This window comes from Astatotilapia calliptera, chromosome 12, assembly GCF_900246225.1.
Source record: "Astatotilapia calliptera chromosome 12, fAstCal1.2, whole genome shotgun sequence".
In the NCBI taxonomy this organism is placed as follows: Eukaryota; Metazoa; Chordata; class Actinopteri; order Cichliformes; family Cichlidae; genus Astatotilapia; species Astatotilapia calliptera.
This window is the reverse complement of record NC_039313.1, coordinates 21,703,711-21,718,987: the sequence shown is the minus strand read 5'-3', so window position 1 is coordinate 21,718,987 and position 15,277 is coordinate 21,703,711. Positions and strand designations below refer to the sequence as shown.

General features: G+C 40.1%; 1 protein-coding gene across 1 annotated transcript in view; it reads left to right on the top strand.

The window, feature by feature from the left end:
- The window catches only part of arb2a (ARB2 cotranscriptional regulator A), a 162,440-nt gene continuing 147,163 nt past the window's right edge, over positions 1–15,277 (top strand). Inside the window, exons 1-4 of the mRNA XM_026188413.1 lie at positions 1–87; positions 751–891; positions 2,474–2,575; positions 5,990–6,090. Coding sequence (XP_026044198.1) covers positions 786–891; positions 2,474–2,575; positions 5,990–6,090 — 309 coding nt within the window. The 5' untranslated portion in view covers positions 1–87; positions 751–785. The remainder of the gene's footprint in view (positions 88–750; positions 892–2,473; positions 2,576–5,989; positions 6,091–15,277) is intronic.

Below are 15,277 nucleotides of genomic sequence, written 5' to 3'. Positions count from 1 at the left end.
CTCCATGCAGCATTGCCGAGAGTCCTTCCTGTTTTACAAAATTACAAGGAAGCAGCAACAACTGGATAGTCGCATACCCTGCTAATGGTGCGTGAGTCGAAATGAAAGTATGCATGCATCCGCTGTAAATAGCGGTTCCCTGCTCGATCCTCTCTGCTTCGTTTGGTTAAAATAAACGTCTAATAAAAACACGAATATCCTGCTGTACCCGCTCGCAGTGGTCCATCTAGGGGGCTGGCTCTTTTTCAGGGGATTTCTTTCTCACAGAGCATAAACAGATGTTTTCTGTTGTGGAGAAAATGACGGAGGAGTCAGAGAGAGTTATACGTGTGAAAATGAATGCCGCTTTTGTAGTAACTTCAGCGCAGTTTTAAAGGAAGAAGAATTTCTCTGTGTTTGCATATTTAACTCAGCTGTTGCACGTGTGCTAAGTGGGCAACACGACTTCCTCCATGTTTTATGGTATTATGGCTGACAGATAGCTGCAGTGTTGTGTTATTATAGAGTAACTAATCACTAATTCATTCTCTTTAAGAAACTGGGAGATTGTTGTGTTTACAGGAGAGCAGGACGGAGCAGTAACATCCCAAATGTTATGGCCTGCTGCAACCTTATAGGTGCAGCATGCTGTGACCCAATTGCTATTGTGGTCTTACAGAGGGCTGATACTGAGAAATATTTTTATATATGGTACTAACCTAACTCATGCCCAATTCTTGGTTTTATTCTTTTTATTGCGTCACTTGACAGGATTCACCTCAGTGATCACTGGGAGGAAAGGACCCATGCTCTCTCATTTTTGTGCTGCAACACCAGCCCTGTTCATATTGTGGATCATCATGGCCCAGGTTGCTGGCCAGGAAGATAGAGAGAAAACTACTGCACTCAAAGGTGAATTATTATTAATAATGATAACACTAATAAATAATCATTTAAGGAGAATTAGTAAAACAGAGGGAAACAGGCTTTACTTTTCTGAACCAAATTAAGGTCTTTTTCTTCTATTTTGACCTAACGGCAGGCACACCATCATTTCAGACTCAATACCACACAAATCAATAAGATTATGAGCTGTAATAAAATGTCTTTAAAATATATATATATAATTAAATTATATATATATATAATTCTTAATTAAAAAGAACAAATAAAAAGCTTTCTTAAATGATGGGAAATAGTTTAAAAGCGTGGTTTAAAACAGTGGTTCTTTAAATGTAAGAAAGAGAGCCACTGCATTTAGGATGAGGACAGCTAGGGAGAAATATACAACTTAACATGCTATATTCTTTCTTTAGGGAAAATTAAAAAACTTGCTGATGCTGTTATGCTGACCTTTACTGACTGACTCCATTTACTAAAAGTGATTAATTTTAGTAAATGAACCAAAACTATGAAAGTATGAATCAACTATAAAAATATATTCAAACTATAAAAATATGAATTGACTTGAAAGGACCAAAAGGTTTGGGCATCTGAGTTATACCCTACTGGGAGGAGGCCCAGGAGAAGTCCCCCAGGATGAGGTGGAGGAGGTGGCTGGGGTGAGGGAAGTCTGGGCTTCTCTGCTCAGACTGCTGCCCCCACGACCTGAACCTGGATAAGCATCAGAAAATGGATGGATGGTTGGATGGATCAACCTTGATTAATTTTATTGTTCAAGATGAATAAAAATCATGGTGTGTTCGGTGTGAACCTTTACCTTGCCAGTCATGTCAGAAGTAGTTTGAGAGCCCTTAAAGTGTAACAGTGACTGATCACCTTTATACTATGATGAAACCTTTTTATTCTGACTGGAGCCACCCTTCTCAGGGGTCAAGGAGTCACTTAATCGTTTTATAAAACTGCTGTGTAATGACACAGTGGTTCTTTGTTGAGTGTGCATGCATGGCCCCTTCTCCCTGGGTTGGTCATTCTAAATTGACCATACATTTGGCCTAGAGTGTCTTAACTCTATGTTAGTCCTCTTAGCAATTGTCCAGAGTGTACCCTGCTTCTTGCGACAGTTGGGATAGGCTCTGGTCCAACCGTGATTTTGAACTGGATAAGTGGAAGAAAATGGCTGGATGGTTATACATCACCCCAGTAGACTGCTGAATAACCACATGTCAGTTTTACACCTTACCAAGACATTTTATGGTATCTCTCTGTTAGGATATGTTAAACATTTGTCTCTTGAACTTAAAACTATACTTAATGTATATATTGCATGTATTGTATGTGAATGCTCTCTTTTCTACCCACTATACATCTTAATGATGATTTAAGAAGACCTTTTAGCTTAAACACGCATCTGTTGCTTCGTCATATGGGGATAATGAAAGTAAAATGTACATAGTGATTTCAACATTGTGGGAGAGAAACGGAGATTACAAAATGAATGTGTGGATTTTGTATAATGCAGATAAGTTGAAAAAACGGATGGATGGATGGAGTTTGTGTCATTGAAATAAAATCATTTGCTTTTTTCCCACAGATTTGCTGTCAAGAATAGACTTGGATGAACTGATGAAGAAAGATGAACCTCCTTTCACTTTCCCCAAAACCTTGGAGGAGTTTGAATATGCCTTTAATGAATGTGAGTGCATAGATTTACTTTTTAGAACAAAAGCCAAAAGTGTCATGATGAGCTCCACGGTTTGACCAGTTACACAAAGCCTGCTGCCGTAACAAAAAACACCAAATCCCATGACATCTAGAGATGTCAAAGATGACAAAGATTAGATGAGTTATGCTATTTTTTCTAGTCTACTCGTAGCCTTCTTTGCTGACACGTGCACAGTTCTGTAGTGTCATAGCGTCATGGATGAATCTGCATGGTCACAACAAATTGAATGGTACACTGACCTTCACACAGATCCCGATAAGAAAATTTAGATCACTCAAACCCAAGGGAGAGAGATACAGAAAGTTTCTCATTGCCATAAGTAACACTGCAGACAGCATAGACATAATTCTTTAACTGAGGTGAATGTGTTACATTTTATCTGGATTGAGGAAAAAACTCTGTAAGGTCTGGAAGTAAATTCCAGGGAAATATACAAGGCTCTGTCTTTCACGTGTCAGCTGTAGTGGTTTCCAATGAAGCCTTAAAATAAAGCAATGTGTGCTTGTAACTTTTTGTTGCAAACTGATGAAATCCACCAGTAAGCAAATTTTGTAAAAGTCAGGTCAGATTTGTGTTAAAAAAAAAAGAAGGTAATACTTTTTTCTGCCTTGATTTACTTCTTTTGTCGTCTTGTGATCCGTGAGATTAAACCTTAGAGTGCTAGATGGGTCATGGTCCTCAGGTTGGGGAACTGGAATCATTACCGTTCGCTTTTGTGTTATGTCAGCATTTTATATTTAATGACAATGTCTCTTTGAGCAAGTAAAGGTGTATGTCATTCAACATTAGAGTAAGGAGCAGAGCTGAAGCCAAAGTGGTGTGGGTGTAAATGATATGAAAGTCTCTTTAGGATTCTCTTGGCTTGCTTTAATCAAACCAGGTGGAGAAAAGGGGAAGAGCTGGAAAGGTAGTAGTGCTCGGGATTTTGGCTTAGTATTCCTTTGTAGCCTTTTCCTCTCTCTCTCACCCTCTTTCTGTTCTCTGTCAGTGTCTCTACTGGCTGTCTGTCTGGCTGAGTGGGGGACATGTTGTGTACTCTACGGCCCGTCAGTAACCTACTCAGCCTTGCCCTCTGCCTGACGGAGCATTTGCATAACCTCGCTGTGCCTAAGAACAGAGACATGGAGACTTAGCCCCCACCGGCTATTATGCCAACACCCGCCAACCACTCTACCCCACCCGCAAGTCCCAGCTCAGTCTACCATGGAGGCAGAAACACATTCAGAGACTCTCCATCTCCTCTTCCTCCTCCTTCTGTCTCCTTTCATCCCTTTTTATATCCCTTCCTCTGTATTTCTCTATTTTCACATCCTGTGTAAAATCTCCAGCTGAAGAAGAGCTTGCTCTCTCTCTCACACACACACAGACACACACACACTGCGCAGCCCTACCAATCTGTATGTCTTGTCAGTTTCTACTCAGGCCTGTTTTTGAAGGATAGCATTTCTATTAAAGCCATGGTGGCCCTCAGGCAATGTCTCTAGTATGTCGACACACAGTCGCTCTGGCTTGCAGGCATTTATATAGCTGCTCTCGGGCTACTTTAGCCAGAGACAGGTGGAACAAAAATGTTAATTTGACCATGTAATGATGTGAATACAGAAGAGGCTGTGTACAATAGTTTGCAGGTATCTTAATCACTGAAGATGATGGCTTCATCTTGCTAGCCCTGCGGTTTTCCATTACTGGAAATCCAAGGTTATGTACACCTAATTAAGCGGCCAAATTGAGAACAGAATGCTAATTATGACAGAAAAAGAGGAGAAAAGTTGAGAAAATGTTATTCCTTTGAGAGGATGTGATGTGGGAGACGGTGGAGCTGATCACCCCCAGCCCATGCATGCACACACACAGACACACACGCACCTGCACAGACACACACACACACCTTTGCTACTGTAGGATTTCATTATAGCTCCTCTTTTAGGAAGTAGTGTTTAGATCCTCACCCCTCCACGAATGCATAATTGATTTTTTTTTTTTCAAAGTACTTTTTGTGCACACTGCTTTATCCTAACTTCTTGTGTACCTCTCAGGCACAAATCTATTTTTTAATGCAAAGCGACACCGAACCTGCATTCAGGATTACAGGTTGTCTAACAAGTAACTATGAAAGCGAATGTTGTTATATACAGTGAGCTAGCAATGTACGATTTATCACATTGATAGAAGTGTGAAAATGGTGGCAATTTAGAAGGAAATGAAAAAAATGCGCATTCTTTTATCTTGCAAAGATTTATTTATTTATATCTTAGATGGTTTTTACGTTTTGCAATAATTGAGAAAATATGAGAGCCCCCTGGCTATTTGGGTTAAGTATGTGTACTTTTTGTGGCTTAGCTCTTGCAATTTTTGCAGTCATAAAGGTCAAAATTAAATTTAACACTGTTTAGTGTTTTATTGTGTTGTAGTGTCAACTGGAGGATCGATGGGCTCATTGCTAAGGTAGGGGTTCCACAGCCACATGAGGGTAATTGCTGAAAAAAGTAGATCCATTTCTGAACACTGTTTTTGTATCTTAGGACTGTTTTGCATTAAATACATCTTGAATATACTAAAAGCTCCCCTCGTTTCCTTGAATTATAATAAATCACTTAAGCATCGTTCCAAAGACTTTTCGTTTTCTCTGTCAATTCTTTTGTGTAGTAATGGCGGTGTGGCTTACTTGTAGCAATTTACGGCAGCGCAGATACTTAAGTGACACCTACTGTATTCCCACACCTGGTCCTCCTGGCTGGAGCTTCTGATCTGTGTGGGTTTTTGTGTGTGTGTAAGCTCTACTGCTTAGGGTGATTGGCTGATGCCCAGACAACATCCTCAAAGGAACTACGAGGAGCAGTTGTCGTTGTGCCTAATGCTTGCCAGCCGAACTTTCTTCCTTCGTGCTCACACGCATACACAAAACATACTGAGAACCTTTCCCATACCCACTTTAGTCTTTGCTCTTGGAGATTTCAGGTGGAAAAGGCAGGGACAGAACTGTGGCCTGTTGCCAGAGTGAGCACTGAAGGAGAGGGAGATGGGCACTGTTAAAGAGGAAGGGGAGAGGCTTTTTAGATGAGTGAAGAGACAGAGAGAGGGAAAGAGAATTTTTACCATACCAGCTGTCCAGCTCTGGCCTGCCAGACAACCCAGAAGGCTGTTGGAGTCGTGACTGGAAGAATGCTGCTGCATCCATGGGCCTTGTACCTGCCAGATGGGGGGGATAAAAAATAAGCAGTAAAAAAAGTCAAGTTTAGTTTGGCAGGCAGATGTACGTTTTGATGTGCCGTCAAGAGCAGGGATTCGCCTACTTTACTTGCACGCTGTAATAGAAATAATAGAAAGGTATTGTTTATTATTATTACACGTCTCTTTTTGTCCCATTACATTTTTTTCCAACAGATGGCCAACTCCGCCATATAAAAACGGGTGAACCCTTTGTCTTCAATGCCAGGGAGGATCTCCACCGCTGGAACCAGAAACGCTATGAAGCTCTTGGAGAGGTAACACACTGCTTTTTCTGCTGGCCTGCCAGTTCATAGTATGCTTTATTATACTTCAGTTGGGCCATATTGATCAAGTTTGGCTTCAGCTGCTGAGCTTATTAGGATTATCTGTCTTGACTGGTGAGAAGATGTTGCACTGGTTGTTGTCTGTTTGGACAGCAAATAGGCTCAGACTGACACACAAAGCTATAGGCAACTAAAATACAGAATGTATTCTAAGCACTTCTTTAAGTAAGCACTTTGAACTTGCTCTACAAAGACAGGCGATAGAATCTACAGCCGCTGAGTATAATAAGTTTTTTGTTCACTTTACATTAAAAACATACACAGGGTGTATCAAAAAGCATAATCTAATTTTAAAAAAAAAGCTCATTTTATTAGCCATAAAAGCTTGTGGTAAATTTAAAAATTCTTTCTGAATATAAAGTTTTACATGTAAAACTTGTAGTGTTCAGAAGTGCTCAATGTGCCCCCCTCCAGACACATGGCACAGGTCCATATAATAGTCAAACCCGTCCCATACGTTTGTGAGGATTTCTAGAGTCCCTGCTGTTGGGATCCCACCTATCTGCAAACATGTGAAATTTACGAGTCCCCTGTTTTGATCTCCACCGGTAAACAGCTGTGCAATTAAAGCACTTTGAAATCGGGAAATTCTTTTTTATATACTCTCTGTATTAACAATGAATCTTAGCCTTTTTAAACCAACGCTAATGTTATCTCGTTTAAGCTAAAACAAAAATCTCACAATAGCATACTTTCACAACTTTCAGCCAACGGATTGTTGGCGTTGTGACATCACTACTTTAGGGAAATAATACTTTTAAGTTCAGTTTTTGTTGCTCAGTTAACGTTGGAGCTTGTTTTTCTAGCATTACGTAGTGAGGGACTCACATCATGATGTAAGCTTTCTGCCAAACCTAAAGCTGAACTTTGAGAAGCAACTTGAAAAAGGTATAGGTAGTCTCATTTTCTTCAGCTGATAATCATCCTTCTTTTTATGACTTTATTATTTCCTCTGACCTGAAAACATTATGCTTTGGTCCCTTTTAGGATATTGCTTTACACTACTCGCTGTAAAAACAAAGTTATTAGGTTCGAAACATGGAAGTCTGGCACCCTGTAGATTCACACTCCTTTTACTGCTTTTCATGATCTTGTACAAATGAATTCATATTTTTATTATATTTCTCAGCATGACTAAAGACTTGTCTTTAAGTTGAATCAATTGTATTTATTTTTAAGAATCTTGATTTTATAACTGTGATGAAGCCTTTGTGATGATATTTTTTTTCATTTTCTCTGATCATTGCACGGTTTCACCTTAGAGTGAATTTGCTGGTGTATCGACTCCTGGAAAGATTGTGGTATTGTGTTAACAGACATCCGAATGCTCCACACCAGCAAACTGGCCACACTTCTCCATTTAAAGACGTGGTCACACTTCCTGATAATCAGTTCATCAAGTGCATTTGATTTGTGGCACCTGGCTCCTACTTACCCTCTTAATTGGGGTGGCTGTGGCTCAGGAGGTAGAGCAGGTCCTCTTCTAATTGGAAGGTTGGTAGGTTCGATCCCTAGCTGCTCCAGTCTACATGCCAGAGTGTCCTTGGGCAAGATACTGAATGCCGAGTTGTGCCCAATGGATTCAGAGTATAAATGTATACAAATAGATAGGAGCGGGTAGTGTTAAATACTGCTTGTGTGAATGTGTATGTAAATATGTGGTGTGTTGGATAAGCAGAGTGTACTTCGTTTTTCACCGACCTCCATAGTGTCATATGAAAACTTTTTTTTCATATGACTGCGTATAAATGTTAAGTGGTCATTAAAAATGCTCTCAAGTATGATTTGTTACCCAGACCTTCCAAACAACACTGTGTATATCTGTGCAAGTAGATCACAGCCTCTCACTCAACTGCGTAGCCACAGAGAGCAGTTTGTTTATGGTGGGAGAGGAGACTTTACACTCATCTGTAGGTTTCGGTGACTGTTTGTCCAAAAAGTCACTAGATGTGTCACTAGGTACTTAAAGGCACCTTTTGTAAAATCTCACCACTAGATGTGAGCAGTTTGCAGTCAGCTGAATTCTGTTTTCTCACCCCTCCCAATTCAAAATACAAAATACATCTGTACTAAGTGTAGACTGTCAGTCTGCTGTTTATCTCAGCTGTCATTACGTGTCCACGTCTATTTACTTCGGGGGAAGCTATAAAACTTTGTGAATGGAGCTCGATACAAGTTGACGAGTCAGTAAAGTTCATGGCTGTTCAATGACAGCAATACTGAGGTGAGTTGTTGAAGATATCCTGAGCTTTTTTATCGGCAACTGTTGAGCTGTTAGCTGCTGTTAGCCTTTGTTAGCTGCTGTTAGCTTGACACTATTGGGCTTGGACAGTTAGCAAAGAGGAGGAAGAGAATGACATGATATGTCAGTCGTGTTGTCTATTTCTGTTTTCACTTCTTTGGTGAAGGGGACCTCTTCTCAGATGTTAAAACATCGATATGATCCTTCATATCGTAGAGTCTGATGATGCAGACCCGAATTAAAATGAATGTTCTCTTCTCCTCTGTCTGTGTCGTACTACGCATGTGGCCAGTCTCTAGCCACATACATAAAATGCAGAGAGGTGTAATGATAGTGTCCATCTCAGTCACTGTATTTTCAGATGGTGGGGCAACATGGCGGCTTTCACAAACTGGTGTCTGCTCCTATGCATTTCTAAGATCCATAGGAGTATTTCTAATTACACACTAATAATTGTATATTTATGAATACAATTTTATTTTTTCTGTTAAATAAACTAAAAAAAACTGACAGTACCTTTGAAAGAATTTTGCTTTAACGAAAGGCATTATTTAAGCAGAGCTCAATATTTTCTGTGGAGCTCTTTGATGCACCTTTTTTGGATATACAGAATATTTTTTCTGTATATCCAAACATACACCATTATAAAGTTCACCTCTAATTCACTCCCACTGTTCCACAACATACAATATGCATTAAGATAATGAGACAAATGTTCTTTTGTAATCTTTTTCTTTTTTTTCTTTTTGTAATTTGCATTCCCTACTATGTTGCTTTTAATTGTTGTGAACATTCTTTGAAGTTCAAAGCAAAGTGATAGACCTGTTTGTGGGATTACCTGTTTTTTTTTTTTATGCTGTATACAGTAGCTCCTTTGAGAGCCGTCTGTAAATCCCCCCCCCCCCCCCCCCCTTTCTTTTGAATGCTTGGGCGCTATCTACCAGCATCTAAAGAGGATGTAGAAACAAACATTTGGTAGCAGGAAAGCAAAGGCCCAGAAAGAACACACAGATATTTAAACCAGCTGAACTCGAGCATCTGAGGGGGGCCAAGCATTCAGATGAAGCAAATAATCATCAAGCACAATGTATGCAAATTTTATTCATCCTGTGATTAAAAAAAATTGACAGTTATATCTTCTTCAGAGAAGGAGAAAGGAAATAGTGTCAATCCCTGTTGATGTGAGCTTGTGTAATGAGAACAAATACTGTATGAGTTGTGCTTCGGGAGATTAACTGGCTAAGAAGAAAGGAGCACTACCTGAATAAGCAATATTATCTGTCTGTTGTTTTTAGGCCACAGATGATTCAAGAAAATGAATACTGTACCTCTCATACAGCTTTGCAAGTACAAATGCATTGTTTTTGCTGGGAAGAAATATGCTCCATTATAAATAGACACAACTACTGAATTGTATGCCTTTGGTTGTAAAAGTAGGTTATGGTGCTTAGTCAGCCTCTTTATGTGTGGGTTTAAGGATGTGCGTGTGTGTATGTGTGTGTGTACAAAGCCATACCTGTATGCTTATTTATGCAACTGTATAGCCAATGCATGCAAATGTATTTCTCCTTGAATTCTTACTGCATGCTGTTGTTTGTTTGTGTAGTCGTTTCTTTCAACACTATCATCCTGTTCTTTATGTCAGACAGAAGACTTTTTGCAGATGTCATGAGGGTAAATGTGGAACAACACTCTATGCAGACAGCTCTGTTATAAGCCAACTCCACTCCACAACACACCCTAATGCCCTCTATCAGCCAGCCACCTGAGACGGTCTGAGAACTAGCTACATTCAGCCCAAGAGCTGTGTAAGATGGCACAAGGACATGGGTGCATGTGTTTGCCCCTGGCAGTGTGAATAGAATAGCTTCATCATTGCCCCCTAATGTTCAATCAAATTCCTTTCTCTCCCTCCCTTTCTCCATGCCTCTGTCCATTTCTCCCTCTCTCCTTCCTTTCTTCCTTTTACCATCACTGTATGCTCACAGTTCTGCATTTTGCGTGGAGGACTCCTTGTATGTGCACGTGCATTCGTGTGTCTGTGTGCGCGGAGGCGGGAGGGTGGCGGCTGTATTGTCAGACACATCACAGCACCAGATGTCCAATTTGCACTTCAGCCTCGTCTGAATGGAGGGACAGATAGAAAGAGGGAGAACGAGAATGTTGGTGTGATGGCCTCCAAGCAAAAGAAAGAGATGGGAACAAAATTTTGGTTGAGCACAAGAGCAGCAAATAATTTTTGATGTATAAAAAAATCATTCCGAATTTCTGCCATATAATGTTGGTATTATGTAGAGAGATTTGCAGATGGTATGTGAGAGAAGTTCCACCAGTCCACTTTGTTCGGAGACCACTGGTCATATTTCTCTGCATATGAGTGAGGGGGGGAAATACGTGCCTGGGCTGTGGTTCCAAAATCAAGAAATGCTACATAAGGTTAGATAGCGCCCTGATTTTTAGATCTAGTAAAATAAATGAAATACTTATAGTACGCTATATAGCAGACTTTTAGTAGAAGGTTATTCCTCAGATCCATAAATTGAAAACCTTTAAATGTACTCAAGAAGCATCTGTTTATTAATAATATGAACTATGTTTTGTAAGGGAAGCTAGGTTATTCTGTACAGATAGGACTGGAGAAACCCACCTGAAAACCCCACACACTACTGGTATAGTGACATTTCCCATTTTTGGCTCTCAGTGTTATCATTATGGCATATTACGGCTTAATAAAGAGTGGGCTATCTGTGCAATGTTATTCAATGCAGCAGGGTCACCTCAGCCTGTGTAGGTGTCAGTTGTAGTCTAATTCCAGTGATTTGGTGATGAATCTCTCTGATAGGAGACAAGCATAGGGTCTGGCCCAGATGGAGCTCTATTAAGCTGTTAATAAATGAGGATTCTTCTCTGCTCTGTCTGCATCTGTCGAATGGAAGGCAGTCACAAATTTGTAAACACACACACACACAGTCAGAATATTATAATGAAGTAAAGCTAGCCAGATGGCTGAATTAGAGAGCTGTCTCTCTCTCCCTCTCCCCCTCTCTCGCTCTCTCTCTTTCTCATTTTCTCACTGTCTCTTTATCTCTCTCTCTCTTGTCTCATACAATATCTACAGTCCCTCTGTTATCTTTTTTTCTCCTCCTGTCTCACTCTGTTTCCACATTATGGATATTGGTTGTCATATTGGCGACTTGCTAGCCAAGGTTTCGGGCACTGGTGCTAGAACAAGTGAAGGGTATAAAATGCGTGGTACAAAAGTCTGAGACCAAATGTGAAGATACTTTTAAATGGCATTAATTATTTATAATTAGAAATCATGATATGAGCTGTGATCTGAAATTAAAATTCAATCTTTGAAAAAATGTCTTAGTATTTAATTACATAATGTGCTTGAGATAGGCCTGTGTGCAAAATCCATGTTTTCCAGTATGATTGCTTTTTGTGGTGTCAGGAAAGCTCGCTGTCCCTGCATATTTTCCCTTGTGTTGAGCTCAGGTGTGTGTAAATGCCTCTTTAGTTTTTTCTCTTTGTTTTCTTTTTGGCCTTCACATACTTCTTGAAAACCTGCGAGGTTTGTTTTGGGTTATTATCCTGCATCATTATAAATCCCGCTGCGCAAATATTCAATAAGAAGGTATAACAGGTTTCTAACAAAAAACTGTAGTCAGCCAAAAGAAAATCTTTGGTGATTATAATTGTACCTAGTCTTAATCCAATGAAATTGTTCAGTGGGTGGGTTAATATCTGGATTAATTTAATCTAACACAGTGTGTGAATTGCACTGTACATACTGTCTTGGGTCTGTGAACTTGTAACTTTGGCTACCATAATAATATTAAAGAAACAAATACAGCGTTGTTGTGTTCAGCACTGACATCCTAACACTAGCAAATTAACCTGCTGTTTTAAATCATGTTGACTACTGAACTGTTATTTGCAAACTTTTATATAGTGTAAAAATTTGCAAATAAGTGTAAAAGTGTAAAATAGTGTAAAAGTGTTTTTGCCTCTAAATTTTAACGAGACAATTTCTGTGACACAGTGTGACATAATAATGTTTAAAAAACAAAGGAAGGAGACAAAAATTGTGGAGGTGTTCAAAGAACAGAGCTTGAATATTACTCATACAATAAATCTGCGCTCAACAATGTGGAATGTTTTCCCCCACATCTCCTTTATATTTAGCTTGCTTGAAGTGTTTGGCCTTTGATTTTACTGCTTGTCCTTTGAGAGTAATGGTAGATGCCCCTTATCTTAAAGTACTTTTGCTGATGAAAGTTATGATTAAATTGCTGTACCTTTAATAACTGGCCGTCAGTCTAGAGTGTAGCCTGCCTTTTTCTCAGTCTCAGTCCTCCCAGAAAATAGGCATTATTCCCAAATTGTTGAGCTATGCTCTGCTGGAGTTACTGTATACCCAGTCATGTTGCTGACCTGTTGCCAGTTAAACAAGTTACCTGTGAGATATTGCATCTTTGTTTTTTAACACTACCCAACCTTTGTAATCAAATTCTTTGACAGTGTTTTTGAAAATACACTGAGAAACTACTCTTTTAGTTTTACTCTAGTCTTCAAAGAGCATCCAAAGAAAAAAGCAGTCATATACTTGACTTATTTTGAGAAGTAGGAAAGTAGTGGTGTAATAAGAAATATTATTTACTATTAACTGGATTCACAGGCTATTCAATCAGATGTTTTATTTTACATTTTTGTTCTGTTAAACAAACTTTGAAGCATTCTTTCCCCATTTTGAACAAGAAATGGATTATGTTCTTTGCTTTTAGAGGTTCTTTGAGTTACCCATAAAAAGTCATTGAGCAGTCATTAAGTGTTGCATCCAGCCAATGATGGAAACCCTGGATACAGGCTTCCATACTGTACTTAAAGCACCAGGAGGCCCCATAACAGTTGTGGACCATTTTGTTGGGAAGCTAATGGGATCTCTCTAAAGAGGAACTATAAATGACAGCTGTCTGCCCTGAGCCACCGACTGCCATCACGTATCCATTCCCAAAACACTTTAAAACTGCTGCTGCAGCTTTTGTGAGAGCACGAAGGAGGAAGCAGACACATCCAGACAAAAAAAAAATGGTTGCAAGGAGTGGGTGAGGTGGATTTGAGTTGATGAAAGAAAAGGGAATTGGGCAGGGGATGGGGGTGGGGGTGGAAGGGCTGTTGGGGAAAAGACAGGAGAGCTGGTAGTTACAGCAAAGACATCTGTCGCTGCTGCCGACACCCACCGAGGCATACAATACCTTAGTTTGAATTAGCCCTCTGCCGACTTCTCAGTTAACACCTGAGGAGGTCATTATGATGCCATTAGGATGAGCAGTGCAGGGAGGGCAGAGAGGAGTGAGAGAGAGGGATATCCACGCTAAGTTTAAACAGTCTGTCTGTCTGTGTCTGAGAACTTTCTCTTCCCCTGGAGAGCCCTCTCTCCTCTGAAAGAAGAATGACAGAGACCTCATGGGAATTACAGCATTCTCCCTCTCTGTCTCTCTCTCCCTCTGTCTCTCTCTCTTTGTTTCCCACGCGGACTGACAGATCACAAATTCACAGCAATAGGGCCTATTTTAATACATTTTCTGTTGGTACATGAGGCTGACTTAAAATAAACAACCTTTCTATTGCCTCACGCTCACTCTCATTTTCACAGTATCTCTCTTTCTGAGTATGCTTTGCTGTTGTTGCCGCTGTTGTTGTGCTGCATTGTTCAGGGGGATTTTCTTCTTTTTTTCTCCCCTCTTTTTCTTCCTTTCCTCTATTCTCTGGAGAAGAAGGAATGCTTTTCTGGGTGCAGTCAGTGATACGGCACGGAGCAGCTCTTTCAGTTTCATTATATAAACAGCTTTGATGCCTCTTCTTGCTCTCTGGTTTCTATGGCTAAGTGGCTTTGGGAGAGGGCTCTGGACTAGAGAGACAAGAGGCATGTGTGCTTCTGCTTCGGTTTCATGTGTATGTGTGTATACAGTATGTGTCTCTGTCTTTACTATGTCCTCACACGTGCCTTCTTCCACTTAAATATAGTTTTGCAGATGAAGAAGTGTGGCCTCAGTGGCCTCAGTAAGTGTTACAAATGTTTCTAATTACATTGTTTTAACTTCCTGAAACTGGCTCTCAAACTTAAACTCTGGATTATTTAAAGGTTGAGACTGAAAAACAGCTAAAAATATGTTATTAAAAAATAATTAATACATACAAACAAATTGTATTTTCATGATTTTGTCTGTGGGCTAATTTTAGATTATGACATTCTTTTGCTTCCTTGTTATAACCCCAGTTTTTGTTCCCTTTGCACTGAGCATCAAAACCATTTCCTGCTTAATCACTGTCGTCCTCTCGCTCCGATCCTTCTTTTCTCTTAATATTTGCTTTGCTTTCCCTTATTCCTGTTCCTCCTCTTCCTGTCTTGGTTCTCTTACTCCCAATATTTGTTATTTTGTGTTTCTGGGAAGATTGAGCTGCTTATTGCCCCAGGTGCGGTCAGCCAAACCAGGCATGACTGTTGCAATCAGTGGGAGAACACACACACACACACACACACACACACACACACACACACACACACACACACACACACACACACACACACACACACACACACACACACACACACACACACACACACTTAATGTGGGAGGTCCTCTTCTCTGTGAGGAGTTTAAGAGTATATCTACTTGCAGCCACGATGGTCTTCATTAAGACCTTGGCGTGGTGTTTGTTTGTGAGCGATGAGGAGACTGTTATGGGGATGACCAGGAGTTTGCGAGGAGCTGATGTCACTGCCCACCCACTTAAGGGCCTCTTATCAAGGCCATGCACGGCACTGTTCTCTCTCTCTCCCACATCCCCTCTTCAATTACCCCTTCTCCT